General features: G+C 37.3%; 1 protein-coding gene across 1 annotated transcript in view; it reads left to right on the forward strand.

Moving 5' to 3' along the window:
• LOC127638874 (Schwann cell myelin protein-like) overlaps positions 1 to 15,231 on the forward strand; it is a 103,005-nt gene extending 87,774 nt beyond the window's left edge. The window contains exon 7 of the mRNA XM_052120599.1: positions 15,081 to 15,231. Within this exon, the coding sequence (XP_051976559.1) occupies positions 15,081 to 15,231 (151 nt within the window). The remainder of the gene's footprint in view (positions 1 to 15,080) is intronic.
• Positions 15,232 to 21,976: the final 6,745 nt, after the last annotated feature.

The raw sequence follows: 21,976 nt of genomic DNA on the forward strand, positions 1-21,976 counted from the left end.
ACATTAATTTTCATGTCATTCATAAGTTTTATAGGCTTAAAAGGAAATCACATATCCCTATTTTAATATATTTCAAGTTAAATATGTAAAATTGACTTCTTAAGGTGTATAAAGCAATATTACAATTTATATGACAATTAATCATCATAGCCCTAAAACAGACAATTACAGTAATTGTTATTATCACAATTATTTGTTTGAAAATTAATCGTCAGCCAAATTTCATAATCGTGACAGCTCTATGCACATGACATAATCTCTTTTGCAACACTATTTAAAATGTATGAGATAATGCTGAGGCTCAAGATGTTTTAGGTATTGTAGATCAGCATGTTGTATAAGTATCATTAGAGGGTATTCATGAAAAGTGTCACCTCGAGACAGTGAACAGATTGAGAAAGAGAGAGAGAGAGAGAGAGTGAGGGAGGAATGCTGTGAGCGTCATCATGTTTACCCTAAGCACGTTTACCCTCAATCACAGTACATTACCCTAGAGAGAGCCGAGCAGACTCTCTTTGCTGTGCTCTTTTTTTCGCATTCCCTCTTTTGCTGTCTCTCTAGTTTTCTCTGCAATCTCTCATTTCAACTCTATCCTGCCTTGCCTTTCACTTCTCATATATCTCTAAGGCAGAGGCAGATGCACATTATCAACACAAGCGGAAATTGATTAAAAAACAAATGTTATGGCATCTTCCTTTCTAACACCTGCCTGTCTGTCTTTTATTTGTATTTTCTTATTCTGCCATGACCTTAAATTGAATACTGCAGTTAATCGTCTGTTAATTACTTGAGCCCCTTGAAGAGGTAGAGGAAATTACCTTTTCTCACTTCTTTCACATACTATTCTGTTTTATTGAACTTTATTTTACTTGGTTGGACTTCATTCACGTTTCGTTCAGTCTGTTTCTCTTCCCGAGCAGCATCTTTAACAGCCAAATCATTTGGTTTGTTTCCAAGCTCAGGGCTTCTCTTTTAACTGTATATTTGTTTGTTTTTTTCAGTGATATTCAGTCCTGTATGATTTGACGTACTTGAATCCGAGGCACAGTTGTAATGATGCTGTAAATCAATAAATAACTTATTGGATACTTACAGAAAAAAGTTCACCTGAAAATGAATATTCTGTCATGATTTAATCATGTTGTTTCATGCTCTTTCTTCTCTATGAGTTTAGGAGAATCTCTGAGGTTTCCATACAAGTTTAGCTCCAAAAAGAACTTAAAAGTATCATAAAAGTATTCAACATGGTCTGTTCATTAGATTTCAAGTCTTCTTTAGTTGTACACTAGCTTTCTGTGAGTAACAGACTCAAATCGAATCCATTATTTGCTCAAAATATTCCCATTTGCTGTCAGATTCAAATATGGTACAGGTTTGACGTCAATGATGCCAAGCAGCATTGTCTTCCACATGTGTCGTAACCAATAGTGAAATGCCAATTTGTAGTATTAAGGTGAGTAAATGAGGATTGAATTTTCATTTTTGTGTGAACTGTCCTTTTAAGGAACAATAACACAAGAGTAGATGAAAAAGATGGTTTTATTACCCCTATGGTAACATAATGTGAACTCTATAAAAGAAAGATAATTGTTCTGTGTTTTGTCAGAACTTACAGCTGATAGATAGATAGATAGATAGATAGATAGATAGATAGATAGATAGATAGATAGATAGATAGATAGATAGATAGATAGATAGATAGATAGATAGATAGATAGTCATCTAATAAAAAGCACAGTATAATAATATATACAGTTTTTATATGCAATAACATTCTTTTAAATGTGTCATCATCGATGGAACTGAATGGAATTACCCTATATGGAAAAATGCAAATGAGAGCCTGTAACTGGTTTAGGTTATTATCATGCTCAAGCATGTACTGTATAAAATAATAATAATAATAATAATAATAACAATAATAATAATAAAATCTTGACTATAGACTCTAATTTGTATTCATGTTCTCGACAATGGGATAATGTGATCTGGGGGAGCAGGTCAAAGACGTGTAACACATTAGGTGACTTTCTGACTGCCTCCACTAACATTTCAATAGAAATATTAATTCTGAACTGGATTATAGACTTGAAAATTTAGATGGACTGCATCTATTACGGTTCTCTGTTGTTTGTTTTGCCCCTGTCATCGGTTTCCCTTGGACTACACTTCCCATAATCCCCTTCTCTGATCACTTCCAGCTGTTCCCCTTTGTTTTCACCTGTGTTTTTGTGTCATTAATGCCCTGTTTTTCTGTTTTCTGTTATCGGTTGTTAATGTTCCTCCCCAGTTCATGCACCGTTTCAGTCCTGTTTGTTTTCATTTGTTTTCGCTTCCTGGTTTCCTGTCTTGCCCTGTTTCTGTGTTCAGCTGTTTTGTATTTAGTTTTCTTCATATTAAACAAAGCTGCATTTAGATCCTGCTCTTGTGACCTTCAGTGAATTATGATTAATTAACTTATTGGAGCGATATTATTCTCATGGCTTATTGAAAATAATATCACATGTATTTAAGTACAGCTTTGAAGCTAAATCTTTTAGAAACAGTGACGAGATTATTAATTTACATTTATGCATTTGGCAGATGCTTTTATCCAAAGCGACTTACAGTGCACTTATTACAGGGACAATCCCCGTAATCCCCGATTACCAGTTATGTGCTTTAGCCCACTACGCCACCACCACTTTTCATTATAATATACCACAGTCAAATCGTCTTTGAATACAGACAAACTTTATTGCTATTCTAAACATAAATCTAATCTAACACATACTGTATATACATGATGAGACAGGTTTGTGAGTAGTGACAGAATGTGAAATAACTGATCAGTACAGTGAAGATGAACAATGTCTTAAGAACCATTTCATTCTTCATTGAGTCTACCTCGGTTTGCTATCGGATTACCCAAATAATTTGATTAATACACCAGCACTTTGAGGACAATATTGAAGATATACTTGCTTGTCTTTGTGGTGTTTCCTTGCATTCATTGAAAGGTTTTGACGCTTGGTCGAAAATTCGTTCCGTTGATGTTATGATCTCTTTGTGATCGAGTTGTCTGTATGAATTAGTTTAGCATTATCTAGCAAGGCTAGATTAAGATGAAATGTCTTAGAGTTGTCCAAATCTGATAGTAATCTTGCACAGAAGAAAAGTCTGCTTTAACTGGGTGGGGGTTCTTGTTGGGAGGCCGGTAATTTATGACGTGGAAACATTCCAAATTAAAAGGCTGGGTTTTTCCTAGATCCAGATATATGTTGTTTCAATTATTTTGCATATATAATCTTACACCTTTATCGGTTGTTAATGTTTCTCCCCAGTTCATGCTCCGGTTTCAGTCTTGTTTGTTTTTGTTTGTTTTTGCTTCTATATTTCCTGTCTTGCCCGTGTTCATCCTGTTTTGTATTCAGTTTTATTAAGATCCTGATCTTGTGACCTCCCTCATTGCTACAGCATCTCACTACTAATGAAATGTATGATCTGGCTGAAGGGCTGATCACACCCTTTAAATATATCATTACGAAATGTTTTAATGTTCCATTTATTAGGTTTATAATGTAGTCTGAATGATTGCGATACAACTCGACTGCAATCACTATGAATTCCTAGCAACACTTGTTAAAAAAATAAAAAATAAAATAAAATAAATCCACAATAAAAACTAACAATTATCAATACTTTTTTTTTTTTTTTTTACAGCATTTTGGTTCATTTTAAGTTATAAAATGTATTTTTAAATTTTTTTTCAATATGCATTAACTAATGCTAAAATATCCAACTTTTTGTTTTAAAAATGTGTTTGTACAGGTATATGGAAATCAAATGTAATCAATATCAAAAAGTGCTGTAGAAGTATTGTTTATTCTTAGTTCATGATGACTTATGTATTTAACTAATGTTACCAAACACAACCTTATTGTAAGAGTTACCAAAAAACTAAACAAATCACTGTCTATATGATTTACCGCCATCAGTTTTGTATTAGCATACTGAAGAATTTATTTTAATTAAATAGTGATTTGAATTACAATTTATTTTGGTTATTTTGAAAGGGTGAACAAACAAACACACACACACACACACACACACACTCACACACACACATAAAGATTAATTGTTGATACTGATTTCTTGAGTCATAATTGCTATTGTAAACAGTCACATGTAGGGTCATGAATTGAGAAGTGTCTACATTTTTGTTGTTTCAATTTATTTTGGTATTTTTTTTACAAATGGCTAGCTGTGGAATTTGAGTCATCAGTATGCATGTGTGGTGGAATTACCTCACCACTGTGACCATAGCAGATGCATTATTTCTACAGGAGCCAAATGATCATAAATGGGTTTGTTTGCATCTCTTTTTCACAGACCTACCATTCACCTGAAATTTTGTGTAATGTGTTTATAGAGAGATTGAAACAAGGCTTTGAGAAGCATCTTTGTGTTTGACCAAAGACTATTACGTTGGACATTTCTTAAAAATCTGTCCTTTTAGCTGTCCATTTGAAGCCAGTTAACATCAGCGTGATGTGGCAGAAAAAAGCAATGAGCTCTCGTCTCTCTTGATGTGCGCTCGGCCGCCTGTTAGTGTAATTCAACCAAAGCCAGACTGCAGGGAGAAATTGATTTCTTTTGTCTCTGTGTTCATGAAAGACAATTTAAATAGAAAGTGGACCGACATCAATAATGTCCACAGTTGCAGTGCAGATTTGTTTTCATATTTGAACGTACATTATTCAGAGGACAGTTGTTATTTCTCAGGAGATTTCTCATTAAAGGAATAGTTCACCCAAAAATGAAAATTCTCTAATCTCACACTCATTCTAAATGTGAATGACTTTATTTATTCTGCTGAACACAAACAGAGATTTTTAGAAGAATATCTCCACTATGTTGGTCCATACCGTGCAAGTGAATGGGTGGCCAGAACTTTGAAGCTCCAAAAAGGACACAAATGCAGCATAAAAGCACTCCAGTAGCTTAATCGATGTCTTCAGAAGTGGTATGATAGGTGAGTGTGAGAAACAGAACAATATTTCAGTCCTTTTTACTTTAAATTATCTGGCGATATGCACAAAGCTCTCCAATTAATCTCATTGCAGTCTAGAAAAAAAACTAAATATCAATATTTTTGTTTTCTTTTAATTTTATCTCTTTTTTATTTTTATTTTCAAAATGTATCATTTCTGGATGTAAAACAACAAAAACAACAACAAAAAAGAAAAATAAACAGTACAATTCTTTGAAGACACAATATGAATACTATTAGTAAAATAATACACAAACATACAGTATAAAGTACATGAATAAACTCTAGCTTGCAAATCACATTTACATGAATACATGGTTTTATGCTTGACCTACTCAAGCTTCCTGTGTCCTGCACAGCTCAGACTGATGGAAATTCAGGCCTGTTAAAATTCAGACACATACACATGGGAGCCAATCTGCAGCTCTGAGATGTGCTGGTGTCATGCAAATTTAATGGCAGGTGCAGAGTGGCTGTGATTGGCTGGTTTCAGAAATACACAGGCAGACTGGTTTGGAGGTGTGGTTTTAGAGAGAGAGACAGGAATTTGATGGCTGGACATTACAGAGGGCAGAGTGTCCAGGGCTGCAGGCACTACTGTCAAACTGCATTCTTAGAATAATGTGTGAACCTTGCCAGTGTTTTGCTGGTGCTGCTCATTCAATTGAAAAAGAAAGAGCCAGTAGTATGAAGACTGGTGAAAGAAAGCCAAGTCAGCAAAATGCTAAAATAGTATCTCATTAATGGCTGCTGTGGAAATGGCACATGAAATAAAGCATCTTCACACATTGTTGTAGTATTACGCCCATTGGGCTGTCAGTGAAAGAGTGATTTAGATCAAATCAGCAACACTGTGTGTTGTTATAGGTTATGTTTCCACCAATTTTTCATGTCTGATTTCATCACTTACTGCCAGGCCCACATGGAATATGTAGCAGCAGAAATCCATACATTTTTGCAAAATTCAAACAGCTATCATTCACTAAGTTCTAAGCATCCTCACAGCATGCATGCTCATTTGTCTTGGTAAATTCGACAATGCTTTCAGTTACCAACAAGTGTGTAGTACTATGAGCATAGTTAAATGCATCTATACCATATTAAATCCATTGTAAAGATGTCAGTAGATAAAAAGTGGACATTAAAAGCAACAAACAAACAAACAAAAACAAGTTGTGTGTGGCATACTTATAGTGTATGATTTAGCCATGTGTAAGGATTGATAGAGATCTGATCTGATCTGCCTGTTACGTGTTTTATATGTTCATTAAAATTGTGCAGCAGCTCAAATGATAGAGCATTGCACCTGTGAAGCAAAGGAACGGGGTATAAGTCCTGAAGAGCATGTCAGTCAAAAGTGTCATAGTAGAACCACAAAATGATGTCGTGGCTTCAGCAATTGTGTTTTTCATCTCATTGCTTTTATGACACTATCGGTTAGGTTTAGGTTTATGGTTTGGGGTGGTACCCTAAGTTTAGGTACTGTTACGAATCAGACGAGGAGTGAGGATCTAAATGCAGTTTTATTGAAAATAACAACTGGAACAAACAAAACATCCACGATGGAAAACCAAAGATATACACAAGAGAAAACATGAACATGGGTGAGGCACAGGGTCAAAACACATAAAACAACTGACAACCAATGATACAAACAACAGGACTTAAATACACAAAGGGTAATGACACACAGGTGAGAACAATGAAGTGCTGTTGGCAGTGATGAGGGCAGGGAATTATGGGAAGAGTAGTCCGGGACAGATGACAAGTGAGAAACACAGGGCAGACAACAGGGAATCGTGACAGGTACCTAAACTTGATAGAGCATTAATCTTAATGGTCTGTTTGGGAGAAAATTGAACTCAATTTTCTTGCCACTCAGTGGAGATTTCACATTGGAACTGCCGCAGTTTGTAATAATACTTAGTAAAAGTGTGACAGCAATTATTATAATATTTGTTTTTAAATTGTCATGAGACCAGGCTACACATTTTTGGGTCTTTAGTCATGCCAGTCAGATTAAATAATAAAGCAAAACAAATATAATAAAATAGCTGAAACTGCTTTTGTTTCATTCGACACAGTTCAAAAGGGAAGGTCAAGTTGAAGCCATTGTAATAGGTTTTTCATGCATACAAAAAATTGGTGTAATTCAGCTCAGTATGCATAGTACATTACACATAGTAGTATGCTACTATGCTATTTTGAACATTGCCAAAGTCTGAGGCAGAAAGAGAGGGAAATGCAGAAAGAATGAATGCGAGAGGGAGGTATCACTATGGGGTGCTATAGGGGCTTGATTTCACTGTTTTGAATTACAGAGCGGTTTCTTTAATGGGAGAGTTTAATTTCTGAATAAAAGGTCAGTGCTGTAATTTACAACACATTAATAGGTGCTGGGGCAATGTAATTGGATCATTACAGCAAGAGATAATGATTGCTCACCAGACCATGAGCCCCACCTTACATGCCGCAACCAACATCAAATATGCTAACTTAATCAAAACAGGCACGACCATGCAGCACAAGTACCATACTCCAGAAGAGTAAGCCTCTAGTCTAGTACATAATTACAATAATTACAGATCTTTACTCATAGCATTGCTTGTTTTTGGGGTGGTTCTCCCATCAGTTTTCTGTAGTAGAACAATGCTGTGGTCACATGTGAACCCATGTGTAACAATAGCTCAATGCAGGGAATATGCAAACTAAATTTATCCATGAGTCTTCTAAATGTCATGATGCAGTAATAAGTCATTTCCAATGTCGTCTTTCCCAAACACATTCAGCCAAAACACTCTAACGCTAATTTACATGCCATTATTTTCTGCAGACTGCGTAGTACAATGCAAACACATTATTGTGTTATTGAGGCAAGATCTCGGGACGTTACAATTAAGGGTGCAGAGTACCACCTGCTTTCATGCGGTTTGTGCACTTGTCTGTGTTTACATGCATGAGCTCCTACCTCACATGACTGGAGTAGAGGGAGATCATCTTTTCTGGGGTCATTGGAGAGCTTCTGCACTACTCCACATCTCCTGAGAGACTCTGCCGATGATGTTATTCTTCTATTCTTAGAGATGAGATCATCCTGTGTGAGTGAGCTCTGTACAAATGGCTGCTTCTATGAACCCTTCAGTCATCACAGGTCTATGAGTTGCAAAACCGATGTATTTCATAATTGTTAAGTAAGTGTTTAACATAAGGCACTTTGCTCAAACGTGACCATTTGGTACCGAGGGTGTAATTATATGCAATATGAAAAGCTTCACTGTTCTGGAAAACACACATTTAAAAATTAAACGTCTCCCAAAGTGAGGGACTAAGTTAGCCTCTTCACATGGAAAGACCTTATGCTATGTTTTCATTCATAAAAGGTCAAATGAGGTAATGCATTGTGACTTTTCCTACCCGTAGAAACAAAACCAACTATGGCTACTGGCCTTGCGTGTGTATGTCTGTGTGTGTCTTTGGTGCATTTGTGTGTATAGGAGAGGGATGGAATGCATGACCAAAATCTTATATCACAGTATTTGTCATTTTCTCAATAAATGTTTAAAGTTGTGACATTGCTGTGCTACCACACACAACTGATCTCTGTTTTGTGCTGTGCTTAAAACAGAATTTTCAAAAATGCTGTCCCTGAACAGAATATTGTACATGTTGATAAGGGAAAGGTCCTGAAACTTTTCTGGGTTGTAAAAGAAAGAAAAATTCCTGGTCCATAAAGTTATCCTCATCTTGAATTGTTTGGGACACAACTGTATATTTACCGCTGTATATTTTCCAACCTGGTCTCATATAATCACGTTACTACACCTACGTATATTTATGCAAAATAATTTTTATGTTGCAGTTTCCTGGTGAAATGAACACTAGAGGCGCTAAAACAACAATGACTTCTTCCCTTTATGGACACGTTGGAGAATTTATTGCCGTTGGCTAGTACATTTTTATTTTTACTCACCAGACTTTTGACAACATGTAAGCGTAATGCAACTGAAAACTAAAAAATATATTAAGAAGGGAGCATCATCATATATAATCATAGTTATATTAATTTATATTCCTTTATTTATGTTTTATTCCTGATTTTTTATCTGTCCTTACATTTTCTTTTGTCAGCTGGTATGGGTCACTTAACCTTAAAAATAGAAATAGATTGCAGGTTATCATTAAAGTGTGCAGCAAAATTGCAAGCACAACCTTGAATGACTTAACTCATCTGTAAAAGGTCAGGGCTTAAAGAAGGCCCAGTAAATTTTTGCTGATTCTAGCCACCCCCAGTCTAATGAGTATAAGTTGCTTCTGTCTGGTTGCAGATATAATATGCCAACATGTAGGGCAAATAGACTAAGAACTCGTTTTATCCAGCTGCCATTGGCTTATTAAATAATAAAATGTGATTTTTTTGTTTATGTTGTATTTATTTTCCATTTATTAATGTTGTCTGATGGTTATGTGCTTACTGCTGACTGTACAAAACAAATTGCTCCTTGGGGGCAATAAAGATATCCTTGACCTTGACTTCATAGCCTCAGACTAAGCAGAAACAGTGACCTAGTATCAATAACATAGATTTTTTATAAATATATTAACTTATCTTTACTTGAACACAAAATCCACGGGTCTCTCCTTGCGAATGAACATCTCTGTCACTTTGTTGTAAAAGTGGCTACCTTGTTGAAGTTTCGATAGTCTCTCATTCTCGATTTCATTGAATAAAAGTTTTCAAAATCCCTGCAGGTTACCGATGCTTACACTATATCCATTTTAGCATTTAACAATGCATTTGTTACGTGATTTTGAATGTGCTGATGCAAGACAAAAATCCAGCCTATCAGATAGTGTGACTGATGGAAGGAGCTTCTGATTGGCTTACTCGTTTAGGTAAGTATGCTTACCTTGGCCATTTGTTGTAGCGGGCTACCTTGGCCATTTGTAGTCTAAGTCCTTGTGGTGGCATAGTGACTAGCCTCAATCCAGGTGGCGGAGGACAAATCTCAGTTGCCTCCACGTCTGAGACCGCCAACCCGCACATCTTATCACGTGGAATGTCGAGTGTGTTACTGCGGAGGCATAGCATGTGTGGAGGCTTCACGGCATCCACCGCGGCATCCACGCACAACTCACCACGTGCCCCACCGAGATCGAACCACATTATTGTGACCACGAGGAGGTTACACCATATGACTCTACCCACAGTACTCAAATTTTCCCCAATGAGCCTACTTGCACAGTTGCTGTGCAAGGCCTGGGAGGGTGAGGAACAAATCACCCAAGTGGCCCCTTATTGGCCCACTTGGACTTGGTCCTCTGATCTTACGCTCCTCAGCACCTCCCTGGCAGATTCCCCTGAGAAGGGACATTCTTTCTCAGGGACGGGGCACCCTCTGGCATCCATTCAGAGATCTCTGGAACCTCCATGTCTGGCCCTTGGATGGGCCGCAGAAGATCCAAGTGGCCTACCACCTGCTGTCATAGACACGGTCAACCAAGCCAGAGCTCCTTCTACCAGGCAGCTTTATGCCCCGAAGTGGCACTTGTTGAATTGGTGTTCTTCCCGATCTGAAGACCCACAGAGATGTGCAGTTGGGTCAGAGCTTTCATGTCTGCAGGAGAGGCTGGAGGGGAGGCTCCCCCCACCCCCACCCTGAAGGTCTATGTAGCCACCAAGTAGGCTTACCACAATGCAGTGGATGGCAAGTCCTTAGGGAAGCATGACCTGATCATCAGGTTCCTTAGAGGCGCCTCCCAGGCCATGCCTGTTCCCCTCATGGTATCTCTCTGTGGTCCTTTCGGGCCTTCAGAGACCCCCCCTTCGAGCCACTAGAGTCAGTCGAGCTTAGAGCCCTCTCCATGAAGACGGCCCTCCTGATTGTGCTCGCTTCCATCAAGAGGGTTGGGGAACTGTGTGCGTTCTCTGTCAGCGACACTTGCCTGGAGTCCGGTCCGGCAGATGTTCACGTCATCCTAAGACCTCGACTGGGCTACATACCCAAGGTTCCTATGACTCCCTCAGAGGTTGTGAACCTGCAAGCAAAGCTGCCCCAGGAGTCCAGTACGTGCTTTGCGTACCTATGTACCCTGATGGATGGAACGTGACGTTGTGTCCCCCCTCCCACGATGCTGAACCGAGCCACTGTAACGGCTGAACCTTATTCTCGGCTCCTCAGTGCAAAACCTTACTAAACAGATGCACGATTCCCTCCTTTCATACCCATATGTCCAGGGGAGGGACATGCAAATTCTGTCTGCCAATTTCTCATGGTCCGTTTCTCAATTTCAGAGGTAACCATGCCCTTCAAGAAGGACCCATAGTGTCGCTTCATTCGACACAACGTCCCATTTAATTTTTTCCCCTTGTGGAAGTTTATGCTGGTTTTTGTATAAATAAATGAATCCCCTTTTTCTATGCAACTGGGTTCTGCCTCTGCATTACTTGACTAGATGCTGAAACACTAGGTTTTTTTTTTTTATTTAAAAAAAAATATATATATTTTTTTTTTAAGAGGATGTCTGCTTTAGCAGGAAAACGTGCTTAATCTAGCAGTGAATTGCTTATTAAATGATTAAAAAGTTTCCAAGATTTTGACGTGCTGTTCAACATCATGAGTTGTGGGCTTTATGGCACAGAATATAGCAAGTCCTTTGGCATGACACAATTTAGCAGGTTGAACATATCGCTGAATCAACATAATTTATTTGGACCTGGAACAACATTCAACATATTCTATGCCTAACTTTACCTACTCCTCAAATAAGGGAATGTTGATACTAATCATGTGAAAGAGCCTTAACACTAACCCTAAAATCAGATTGCTTGATTTGAGAGTTATTCCAGGTGCATCATGGATATTGATCCAGGAACATCAACATAAGCAAGTAATTTTCAGAATGTAAATATGTGTATGCCAGCTTTAAGTTGCACTGTTTTGGGCTGCACATGCGTAACTATATTAATGGAAGCCCGAATTAATCATGCAAGTGAGCCACTCTGCAATTGTCACGAGAGCTCACATTGTAAGGAGCGCCTGGTTGATGTGCTCGCACGGATCATATCAATGGAGCTCGCATTTTGCGGAAAGCTTGGTTGATGCGTGCACACACCGCATGGATAGCAGAGCTTAATTTGGCTTTTAAGACCCCGCGCACATCCGTGCCCCATGTGAAATGCATACTCATAAAGTCAAATGAATGTAATAAGGTTACTTCATCACCTGACGGAAACGCATACGGACATGGCTGACATGAGAGTATAAAAATAAAGGTGCATCTTAAAAAAAAATTCTATATCAATAATTCCGTTTTGTATCGATAACATTGGATCGATGGCTCGTTACGCCCCTAGTTATTACTGATGTACAGTACACATTATATTGGCTATATTTGGTTATCAAGCTTTAGTGTAAAATGTTAGTGAAAATAATGTAATGATTCAATTAGATTACAGTTACTTTTTCTTGGATTACATGATTACATATTAATCAGGCAAAGGTAATGGTCCCTCTAATTCTTTTTCTTTTTAAATATTTTTAATTTTTCATTCTAAATCAGCCTACATTTGATGTAAATTTCATTAGTATTCAAATTTATTTCAAATGGAGGGAGGTGCTGTTGAATTGCACATACAGATGAAGATTTAGCCATATGTACACTGAAGGTAATCCACGCATAAATGCAGAACTGATTGCATTAGCTCTGCTAAGTTTAGTACTCAGCTTCAAACGTGTACAGGAATGCTCTTTTTCTATAAAGTTTTAGACGTTTTTGTGACATTGATTAACAAATATATCTGTTCTTATCTGTTACCACACATTGATGGAGTTTGTAATAGGAAAATGGCTAGAGTAAGAACATTTTAAGTGTTTTATTTCACTCAGAAACTGATAAATAGTGAGTAAAATACACACAAAAGCATGTCAGTTCTCCTAATTTGATCCATTAAGTCCGTTTTGTTACTTTTTAACTTTACATTTAAGCACCATTGTCAAAATGGTACAAACTTATCCTACTCAAGTGCCTATGACAAGAATTACTGTAGGTTAGAAGTAAACCAAAACTAGGCTACTCCAAAAGTAATCAGATTAGATAACTTTAAAAATTGAATCCAAGAGATTTTTACTGACTGCAACTTTAGTCATGTCATTTGTAATCAGTACCAGATTACAATTCAGATGCAATCTACCCAGCACTACCCATAAATCTGAGCATTTGCCCGATTGAAATCATGCACTTATGCTGCACACCACGCCATTTGTTTAGTTCACATTTGTGGTTCACATTTGTACTTATCACAACCCTGTGTGTCCATTAACCTCTGTCTCTTTTCACCTTCAGAGATCTTTTCCCTTGTGTGAGTCAGGTTTAAAAGAGTTCTTTCAATCTTTCAATGTCCTGATGACTCATGTTCAGATTATTTAAAGTTTAAACACAACCATCCACAACATTCAGGGCACAGAATGTAATTGGTTTAGTTTGTTGAGTGCAGCATCAAAGATGAACAGAAGAATGTAATCTTTTGGTCTGTGTCAAATGGAATCGAAAGGAAGTGCAGAAAATCATCATTCTGTTGAAGGCCAAATATACTGTAAACAGTTTCTTTAGCTGGAAGCATGAAAAGTTTGCATATGAAAGATATAAACATCATGAAAACATCTCAAAATCCATGGCTCCTAATGTTTATTTATGTATTTTTTCTCTGTGTATACAGCGTGATACATGGATGTAGTTTGTTCTGATTTTATTTTTATGGTCCTGTGGTGTGTTAGATATGTGACCATGCACAACAATTTAATTAACCTGCTTTTGTGACTGAATCCATCTGTTATTGGAACATGATTTGCATTTTCCTGCTCAAGGCAGATATTCATTTTGGCTATCAAGTAAGCAGTGGCGGATTTAGCAAATTGGGGGCCCAAGGCGAAGGTATGTATGGCCCCCGCAAAAAAATTTACAGACTGAATGGTGGATAGGCAGGTAAAGCTAATCTACGGCCCGTAGCAAGCCTACAGTGCTTTGGTCGGTGGCAGCAGGATTAGCACAGCTAGGGCTTGGGCTATTACTACACTGTAAAAAAAAAAAAAAAGTTAAAAATAACAGTGAGATTTACAAAAAGATTTTCTCTGGCTGATTATAAAACACATTTGTTATGGCATGAAAATCCGAGAGAAAATGTGATCAGGTGTTGTTGGCTATTTATTGATGATGACATAATCATTATGTAGTGGCCTGATTCACTGATCTACAGAGAGGAATGCTTAATACGAAATAATATTTCACGTTTTTGAGTATTAAAGCTCTGTGAACCTACCGCATGCAAGCTAGCAGTGACAAACAGGTAATCTGAAGAACTTTAAAAACACATGGTGTACAATAACGGTTTTGAACTACAGTATGATGTAGACCAACACAGACATCAAGAATCAGCATATGAATCTCAACAACAGTGACAATCAACAAAATAATCAGATAAAACTCTGAACATCACAAAACAAGCTACTAAAAAGTTGCAACAATAACAACAGCAAAAATAAAAGCAGATAATAATAATAAAAGAAAATACTAAAGGTGACGATACACAGGGCAACTTTTTGAGCAATGTTGCCGTCAACAGGCAACCAGATGAGACACAGGGCCTACGACCGATCTAAAATATCCAGATAGAAATGTATTGCCCATTTTCAATGGGAAAGTGCCCAAGCAACATTGCTCAAAAAGTTGCCCTGTGTATCATCACCTTTAGGCAATTCAGCATAATTTATTCATGCTGCAATGTATGCTGGGAGATATTGATGAGTTTTGATTGATGGCTCCCATCATGCACTGCACTTATATCATCACAGTGGTTGATAATGATTCATTATGCTGAATCTTGATGTCTGTGTGTGTGTCTGAAAGTTCAAACCTTCATTGTTGTGCTCAATGTTTTACAAATTCTTCATGTTAACGTTATCACAACATATGATGGATCACATGCTGTAGAATCATAGGGCTACTACAATTACGTTAGTAAAAAAAAAATGTTTTACCGTAAATTTCACAGGTTGACTCACCAAAGCCTCCTCATCGCTGTCAAAATGGCCATCACTGGACAACTCTTCCTCAGTGTCAACCTCGATAACACTGTCGGTGACGGCGGGCGGCAACAACGCAATGTCCTCTTCAATTTCTTGGTTGACGTTATCCTCACCTAGCACCACTTCACAGCTGCTGCTGTAGCGGCATGTTCAACTCGTTGGACGTTTTTATTCCTGTCTGTATCAGTAACGTTAGCCGTAAAAAGTGTGTCATCTTTGGCAGCGTTGCCAAACAGCAGGGATGACCTTAGCCTGGAGAGGATTGTCAGGAAAAGGCCATTCAAATGTGTGGGGGAGCTTCACAAGGAGTGGACTGAGGCTGGAGTTACTGCATCAAGAGCCACCACACACAGACGGGTCCTGGACATGGGCTTCAAATGTCAAACGTCTTACCTGGGCTAAAGAAAAAAGAACTGGTCTGTTGCTCAGTGGTCCAAAGTCCTCTTTTCTGATGAGAGCAAATTTTGCATCTCATTTGGAAACCAAGGTCCCAGAGTCTGGAGGAAGAATGGAGAGGCACACAATCCAAGATGCTTGAAGTCCAGTGTGAAGTTTCCACAGTCTGTGTTGGTTTGGGGAGCCATGTCATCGGCTGGTTTTGGTCCACTGTGCTTTATTAAGTCCGGAGTCAACGCAGCCGTCTACCGGGACATTTTAGAGCACTTCATGCTTCCTTCAGCAGACAAGCTTTATGGAGATGCTGACTTCATTTTCCAGCAGGACTTGGCACCTGCCCACACTGCCAAAAGTACCAAAACCTGGTTCAATGACCATGGTATTACTGTGCTTGATTGGCCAGCAAACTCGCCTGACCTGAACCCCATAGAGAATCTATGGGGCATTTCCAAGAGAAAGATGAGAGACATGAGACCAAACAATGCAGAAGAGCTGAAGGCCGCTATTGAAGCATCTTGGTCTTCCATAACACCTCAGCAGTGCCACAGGCTGATAGCGTCCATGCCACGCCGCATTGAGGCAGTAATTAATGCAAAAGGGGCCCAAACCAAGTACTGAGTACATATGCATGATTATACTTTTCAGAGGGCCGACATTTCTGTATTTAAAATCCTTTTTTTTTATTGATTTCATGTAATATTCTAATTTTCTGAGATAAGTTTTCATAAGCTGTAAGCCATAATCATCAAAATTATATCAAATAAAGGCTTGAAATATCTTACTTTGCTTGTAATGAATCTATATAATTTATTAGTTTCACCTTTTAAGTTGAATTACTGAAATTAATGAACTTTTGCACGATATTCTAATTTTTCGAGTTTCACCTGTACTTATCAGCGTCTTTTCGCTTTTTTCTTTTAATTGAGCCGCTTGGGTAACTTCTTTTCATTTTCGCATTTAGACTCGTCTTGTTTCGTCTCTGTTTGTGTACATCCCTGTCCTCCTGTCACTGTGTGTTTATCTTTCACGGCCAGCACCGTTACGGACTAGTCCATTTCATTGTGAAAATAGGGGGTGTATGTGTAGGGACAGATAACCATGAACTGGACATTTTAACCAGTACTTCAACGTTTCAACGTATTTCTTAAGAATGTTAATAAAATGTACTATGCTTTTGAAGCGTTCATGATGATAAGGGGCCTTTTATTTGATTAATTCTTATTATTTGTTTTAGGTTGGTTGGGGGCCCCCCTACTTCGACCGCTGGTAGGGGGCCCCAAGCAGCCGCCTACCTATGCCTCTATGTTAAGACCGCCACTGCAAGTAAGTATGCATATATTAACAGTGTAATTCTGCAATGGAAATCTTACAGAACAAATTATTTTTCTGAGCTTTTTCCATGTGAAATAGTCACTTTTTATTCATTTCGGTACCCAAAAACCAGTACCCAATCATTGTTCTGAAGAACCAGACATCACGGACAACATAAAAGTACCAAAAAGTTCCAAGATATTACCATGTTTTCTTTTGGAAATGTTACCATGGTAATGACATGCTATACAGTATATCAAAGTACCATGGTATTACCTCCTGATGCCATCACTGTACAATGGTACTACTACAGTTAATTTTTTGTAAGAGCTAGTTGCTGTACAGATGTGTTTGGTAATGTTTTTGGTATTAGGCTTTATTTGTCCTTCTTTGAAATTAAGGCTTGGCTGTTTTTATTTGTATCTTGTCTTTTTTTGTTAACAATCTGGTGTTAAATAATTTTTTTGTATTTTTTTATCACCCCCAGTTAACTAAATATCTCGGGTTTTTAATGTGCAGCTATATTTAGTGCTGTGGTCCATGGGGAGCTAGCAATCTTAATCCCAGTATGCCAAGAATTGATCTTGGCAGATTGCCTAGGTGATGCCATGTGGAAAACATCAAAATGTGTCATTTCGCGTGACAGCTGCATGAATCCTCTCACGTTTTCACACTGTAATTATACTCTTGTTGCTTGTTGTAGGTGAATTAAGTACACCCTAAGGACCCCCCATCCCCCTCCATTTAGGCTGGTGCATTTCTGCCCTGTATGTGGGCTATTCATCATTGACATGTGAAAAGATTATTTGACCTTGTAAGACAGGGGCTCATTTTAGTCTATGGACCCATTCAACATTATCCACCATGTGGTAAACTGATTTGTGTGTGTGTGTGCGCGCGCGCGTGTGTGCGTGCACATGTGTGTGTTGAAAGCATGTGGTCTATAAGTGACTGTCTGTAAGTGACTGGCTTTGGGAATTTACACAATAAGCTCTGGTTGGTTGGCCACAACCCTCTTGCTTAGTGCATATGGATAATATGCTGTGGCTCCTGAGATGTGATTTTATATCAAAGATTAATTTGATTATTGTTTTGATTGTGTGTTAGTTATCCTCTAGGGGATTTCCTTTTTATGAGCTAAGAAATGGGAATTACATTTTGATATGTGTTCAAGTGATTTTGGCCTGAAGAATTTACACATTGTGCAATTTCATGTATATTTATCTCTTTGTTACATACTGACAAAACCAAGAAGCTTTTTTTTATCACCGATGAAACAGAATTAAATGCCACAGATGCACATTAGGCAATTGATGCATTATCTAGGCCTTGTGTATTTTAGCATTCTCATGCTGAAATTAATAATGATAGGAAATGTAATTTGATTGCACAAGAGTGTCACCTCAGAAACAATGTTTTCTGGCAAGCTTTATCAGCATTCTTCAGCAACAGTACACAAAATATATATGAAGTAAATTGCACAGTCGACATGCACCACCGTACATCAAAACCGAATAGCTTCTGCCATGATTCTTGTATTTAATCACAGCAAACTCATAAAGTCATGGATAAAAGTAGTAGTTCACCCCACCCCCAAAAACATTTACTCACCCCTATGTTGTTTCAAGCCCATAAGAAATCTTTATTTTTCAGAACACATACGTATATTAATTAAACCAACTTCTTTTAAGTATTTTCAATACTTAAAAGTGAGTTAATAGTGACTCACTTTAACCCTCTGGGGTTTGAGGGTGTTTTGGGCCCTGGAGACGTTTTGACATGCCTTGACATTTGTGCTTTTTTCAGGTGCTTAAAATCACATTAATGGCTTAAGTCTGATAACACTGTATTCAGCACAATCTGGGCTACAATAATATGTGAGCAACATGTATGTACAGGTTTGTTTTTTGAGAAAATAACGTTTATCCGTGGTTTTTGAAAAAACTCAAATTGTATGTCATTGAAATAAGGCCATATAACACATACTTAACTTTTGTCCACAAGCCTTTTGAGAACTGGATCTTGTAGCCTATAGGTTTTGCTACAAATATAGTAATTTAACTTTTGTAAGACACTTTTAGCCTACAAAAAGGTCATATGCGAGAACTATCATGAATATGGACTGTAATTCACACCTGAGGAGACAAAAGACCCAAATGAGGAATGTGACAGAAAGAGAATGAATGTGAGGAGACTTAATGATCAAAATCAAGTTTTAAGTTAAAGTAATCTGACTATACATTTTCTTTACATAAAGACTTTACTTAATTTTATACCTACACTACCATATACAAGTTTTAGAAGAAGTCTCTTCTGCTCACCAATAATGCATTTATTTGATCCAAAATACAGTAAAAACATTGTGTGAACTCTTTTTACAATTTAAAAGAACAGTTTTCATCAAAGCTGAATTAATTTAATTTAATTTAATTAATCAAGCTTTAATTTTCAGAAATCATTATAAGATGTTGATTTTCTAATATGGGCATATTTAAAGTGCATTTTACACATTTACACCTGAACAGATATTTGCAAGCACAAGCTTTGTTGATGATAATGAGGCAGCATAAACACTAGATAAAATATATTCTAAACATTCATATAATTTTATATCATATTACATATCATATTTATATCATACAGCATACAATTTAAATACCTGCTTTAGCCGAAACAGCATTTAAATGTAACTAAAACTTGCTTATTAGGAGTCATATTTCAAATGTCAATACTCTGAATCCTGGCTGGTAAGTCTGGAAACAGTCCCACTAGTAAAGTATGTACATGTTTATATAAAATAGCATGTCAACTAATGAAAACTAAATGACTTACTAGTACAAAATTGTATCCTCGGCTGGATCAAGTCTCTCTTCAAAATGTTCATCGGAGTCCCGCTCTTCTTCTGAGGAAATGTTAACTCTTCATCACTATCCAGGAGCTTTCTCACTTGTGTATCGTGCTGTCTTTCAAACACGCAGATAAGTGAAAGAACTATTTGTTTTCACGGCACAGTCGGGGGTGTTGTTTACCATTTGATTTGATCGTCTCAGCACATAACATATGAATAGCGCACTCTGCTGGTGGGTGTGATCACATTAGAGATAATTAGATGAACCAGTAAAAAATTTATATTGCTTTGTTTCATACAGATAGTGCAGGAGAATATTTGTTTTATTTAAAAGTACACATTTTAAACTTTCTTTAGACATATGATTCATGTTTGTGTGATAAGTATTTGTGGAGTTTCAGTTAATTTTTTTTACATGTTTCAGAAATATGCTTGTGGAGACATGTCTGATAGCTCATCCTTTTTATTTTCTTTATTTTACAAAAGCACAAGGTTTTGTTGTTATTGTGAGTGTACACAAATAAAATTAGACCCTTTATAGTCTCTAATGATGTCTTAAACTTATCTGTATACCCAAAAATAATGGAGTATTTTAAGTTGTTTCCGCTGTAATGATGAAAATATCCAGCAGGATACACCGGCGCGTCCGTCGACCCCTGTTGATTGTTTCGTCGAAACAGATCAATATTTAAGTCCTTTTGTACTATAAATCTCCACTTTCGCACCCAAATTTTTCTTTACATTTTTGCAATTCACATTCTTCTTGCATATCGCCACCTACTTGGCAGGGATGAGAATTCATTGTAAAAAATTTACTTAAATATTGATCTATTTCTTACCCAAACCTATCATATTGCTTCAGAAGACATAGATTAAACAATTGGATTCACTGGATTACCTTTATGCTGCCTTTATGTCCATTTTGGACATGCATTGAATGGACCAACAGAGCTGAGATATTCTTCTGAAAATCTTCATTTTCAGAAGAAAGTCGTACACATCTGGGATGGAATCAGGTAAATTATCAGAGAATTTTCATTTTTGTGTGAACTAACCCTTTAAAGTTTGGGTTGTTTCTCATCAAAACCTATTGTCTGCCTTCTGAAGACTTTGAGTGTGATGCAAAAGTCACATTGACTACATTTACTGCCATTGTATTGAAAATAGGCACTAGAATATTGTGTTTGTGTTATACATAAGAGTCATATGGGTTTGTAATAACATGAGAGTAAGTAATTTATGACAGAATTTTCATTTTGAGGTGTACTATTCCTTTAAAGAAAATCCAGAGTTTCCCACTGTTGATAACAACAATACAACATGACTTGAAGGCAGCATTATTTTATTCTACCATCTAGGATTGAATAAAATGTTTTACAGGGTAATTCTGCTTAAGATTCTTTACACTGATCTTAATTGGAATAAGCACATCATGCCAAAGGTCTAATGGTGTTGTTTATTAAGCAGATGAGCAAAACAAGCTTTTGTTTGTGGGGGAAATGAGCAAGGCAAGTTCTTTTCACCCAGAAGGTATTTTAGCGCCATCCTCAGTTATTCATAATGAGTAAATTCTTTTTATGTGACATCTATTAGCTCTTATATTTAGCATTATTTAATGTGTTTTACAAGAGAGCGATTTACCCAATACAATTCTGTTGTTTCTTTTCTACTTTTCTCTTTTAAGGAATTTAGACATCAAATGAAACAACTAATTGCAAATTGTTTGGCAAATTCCTTGTTACACCATCATATAGCTAATTAACCAAAAAAAAAACATTCCCCATATTCCAAGTGATCTTTACAAATTCAGGCACAGTTCTTAATTGGCTCTTACAGGAAATTGCCTGTTTCTGGCAGAGCGATGCTGTGATGCATCCACTGAAATGGGTAAATGGATCCAGCCCTCAGTCATTACCAGCTACTGTAGGCCTGAAAGTCTCACATAGGCCTGAAAGTCTCACATCAAAGAGACACACCATTTATATCCCAATTTCCAGCTTTCTCGATGCTGGATTCAAGGAAGATTGAGTAATTTCAATGCTTGTCATCCTAGCAGCTGCATGGTTCAGTGTCATCCAGTGTCACACACAGCAGGAGACCTATTTTCTTCCGAAAGCCCATGCATTTACTCATCAAGAGATTTCCAGAATTCCCTGGCGGAAGGATAATCACGTAAAGGAGAACGTTGAGAACGATCATGGCTGGTGTCTCCTCTAGAAAGGCACTGGTGTTGAAAGTCCTTGTCTTTTGCATCTCTCATGCATATTTGATACTCGTATAACATTACTGCTTTAATTACTCCTTGCT

Source organism: Xyrauchen texanus, chromosome 47, assembly GCF_025860055.1.
Source record: "Xyrauchen texanus isolate HMW12.3.18 chromosome 47, RBS_HiC_50CHRs, whole genome shotgun sequence".
In the NCBI taxonomy this organism is placed as follows: Eukaryota; Metazoa; Chordata; class Actinopteri; order Cypriniformes; family Catostomidae; genus Xyrauchen; species Xyrauchen texanus.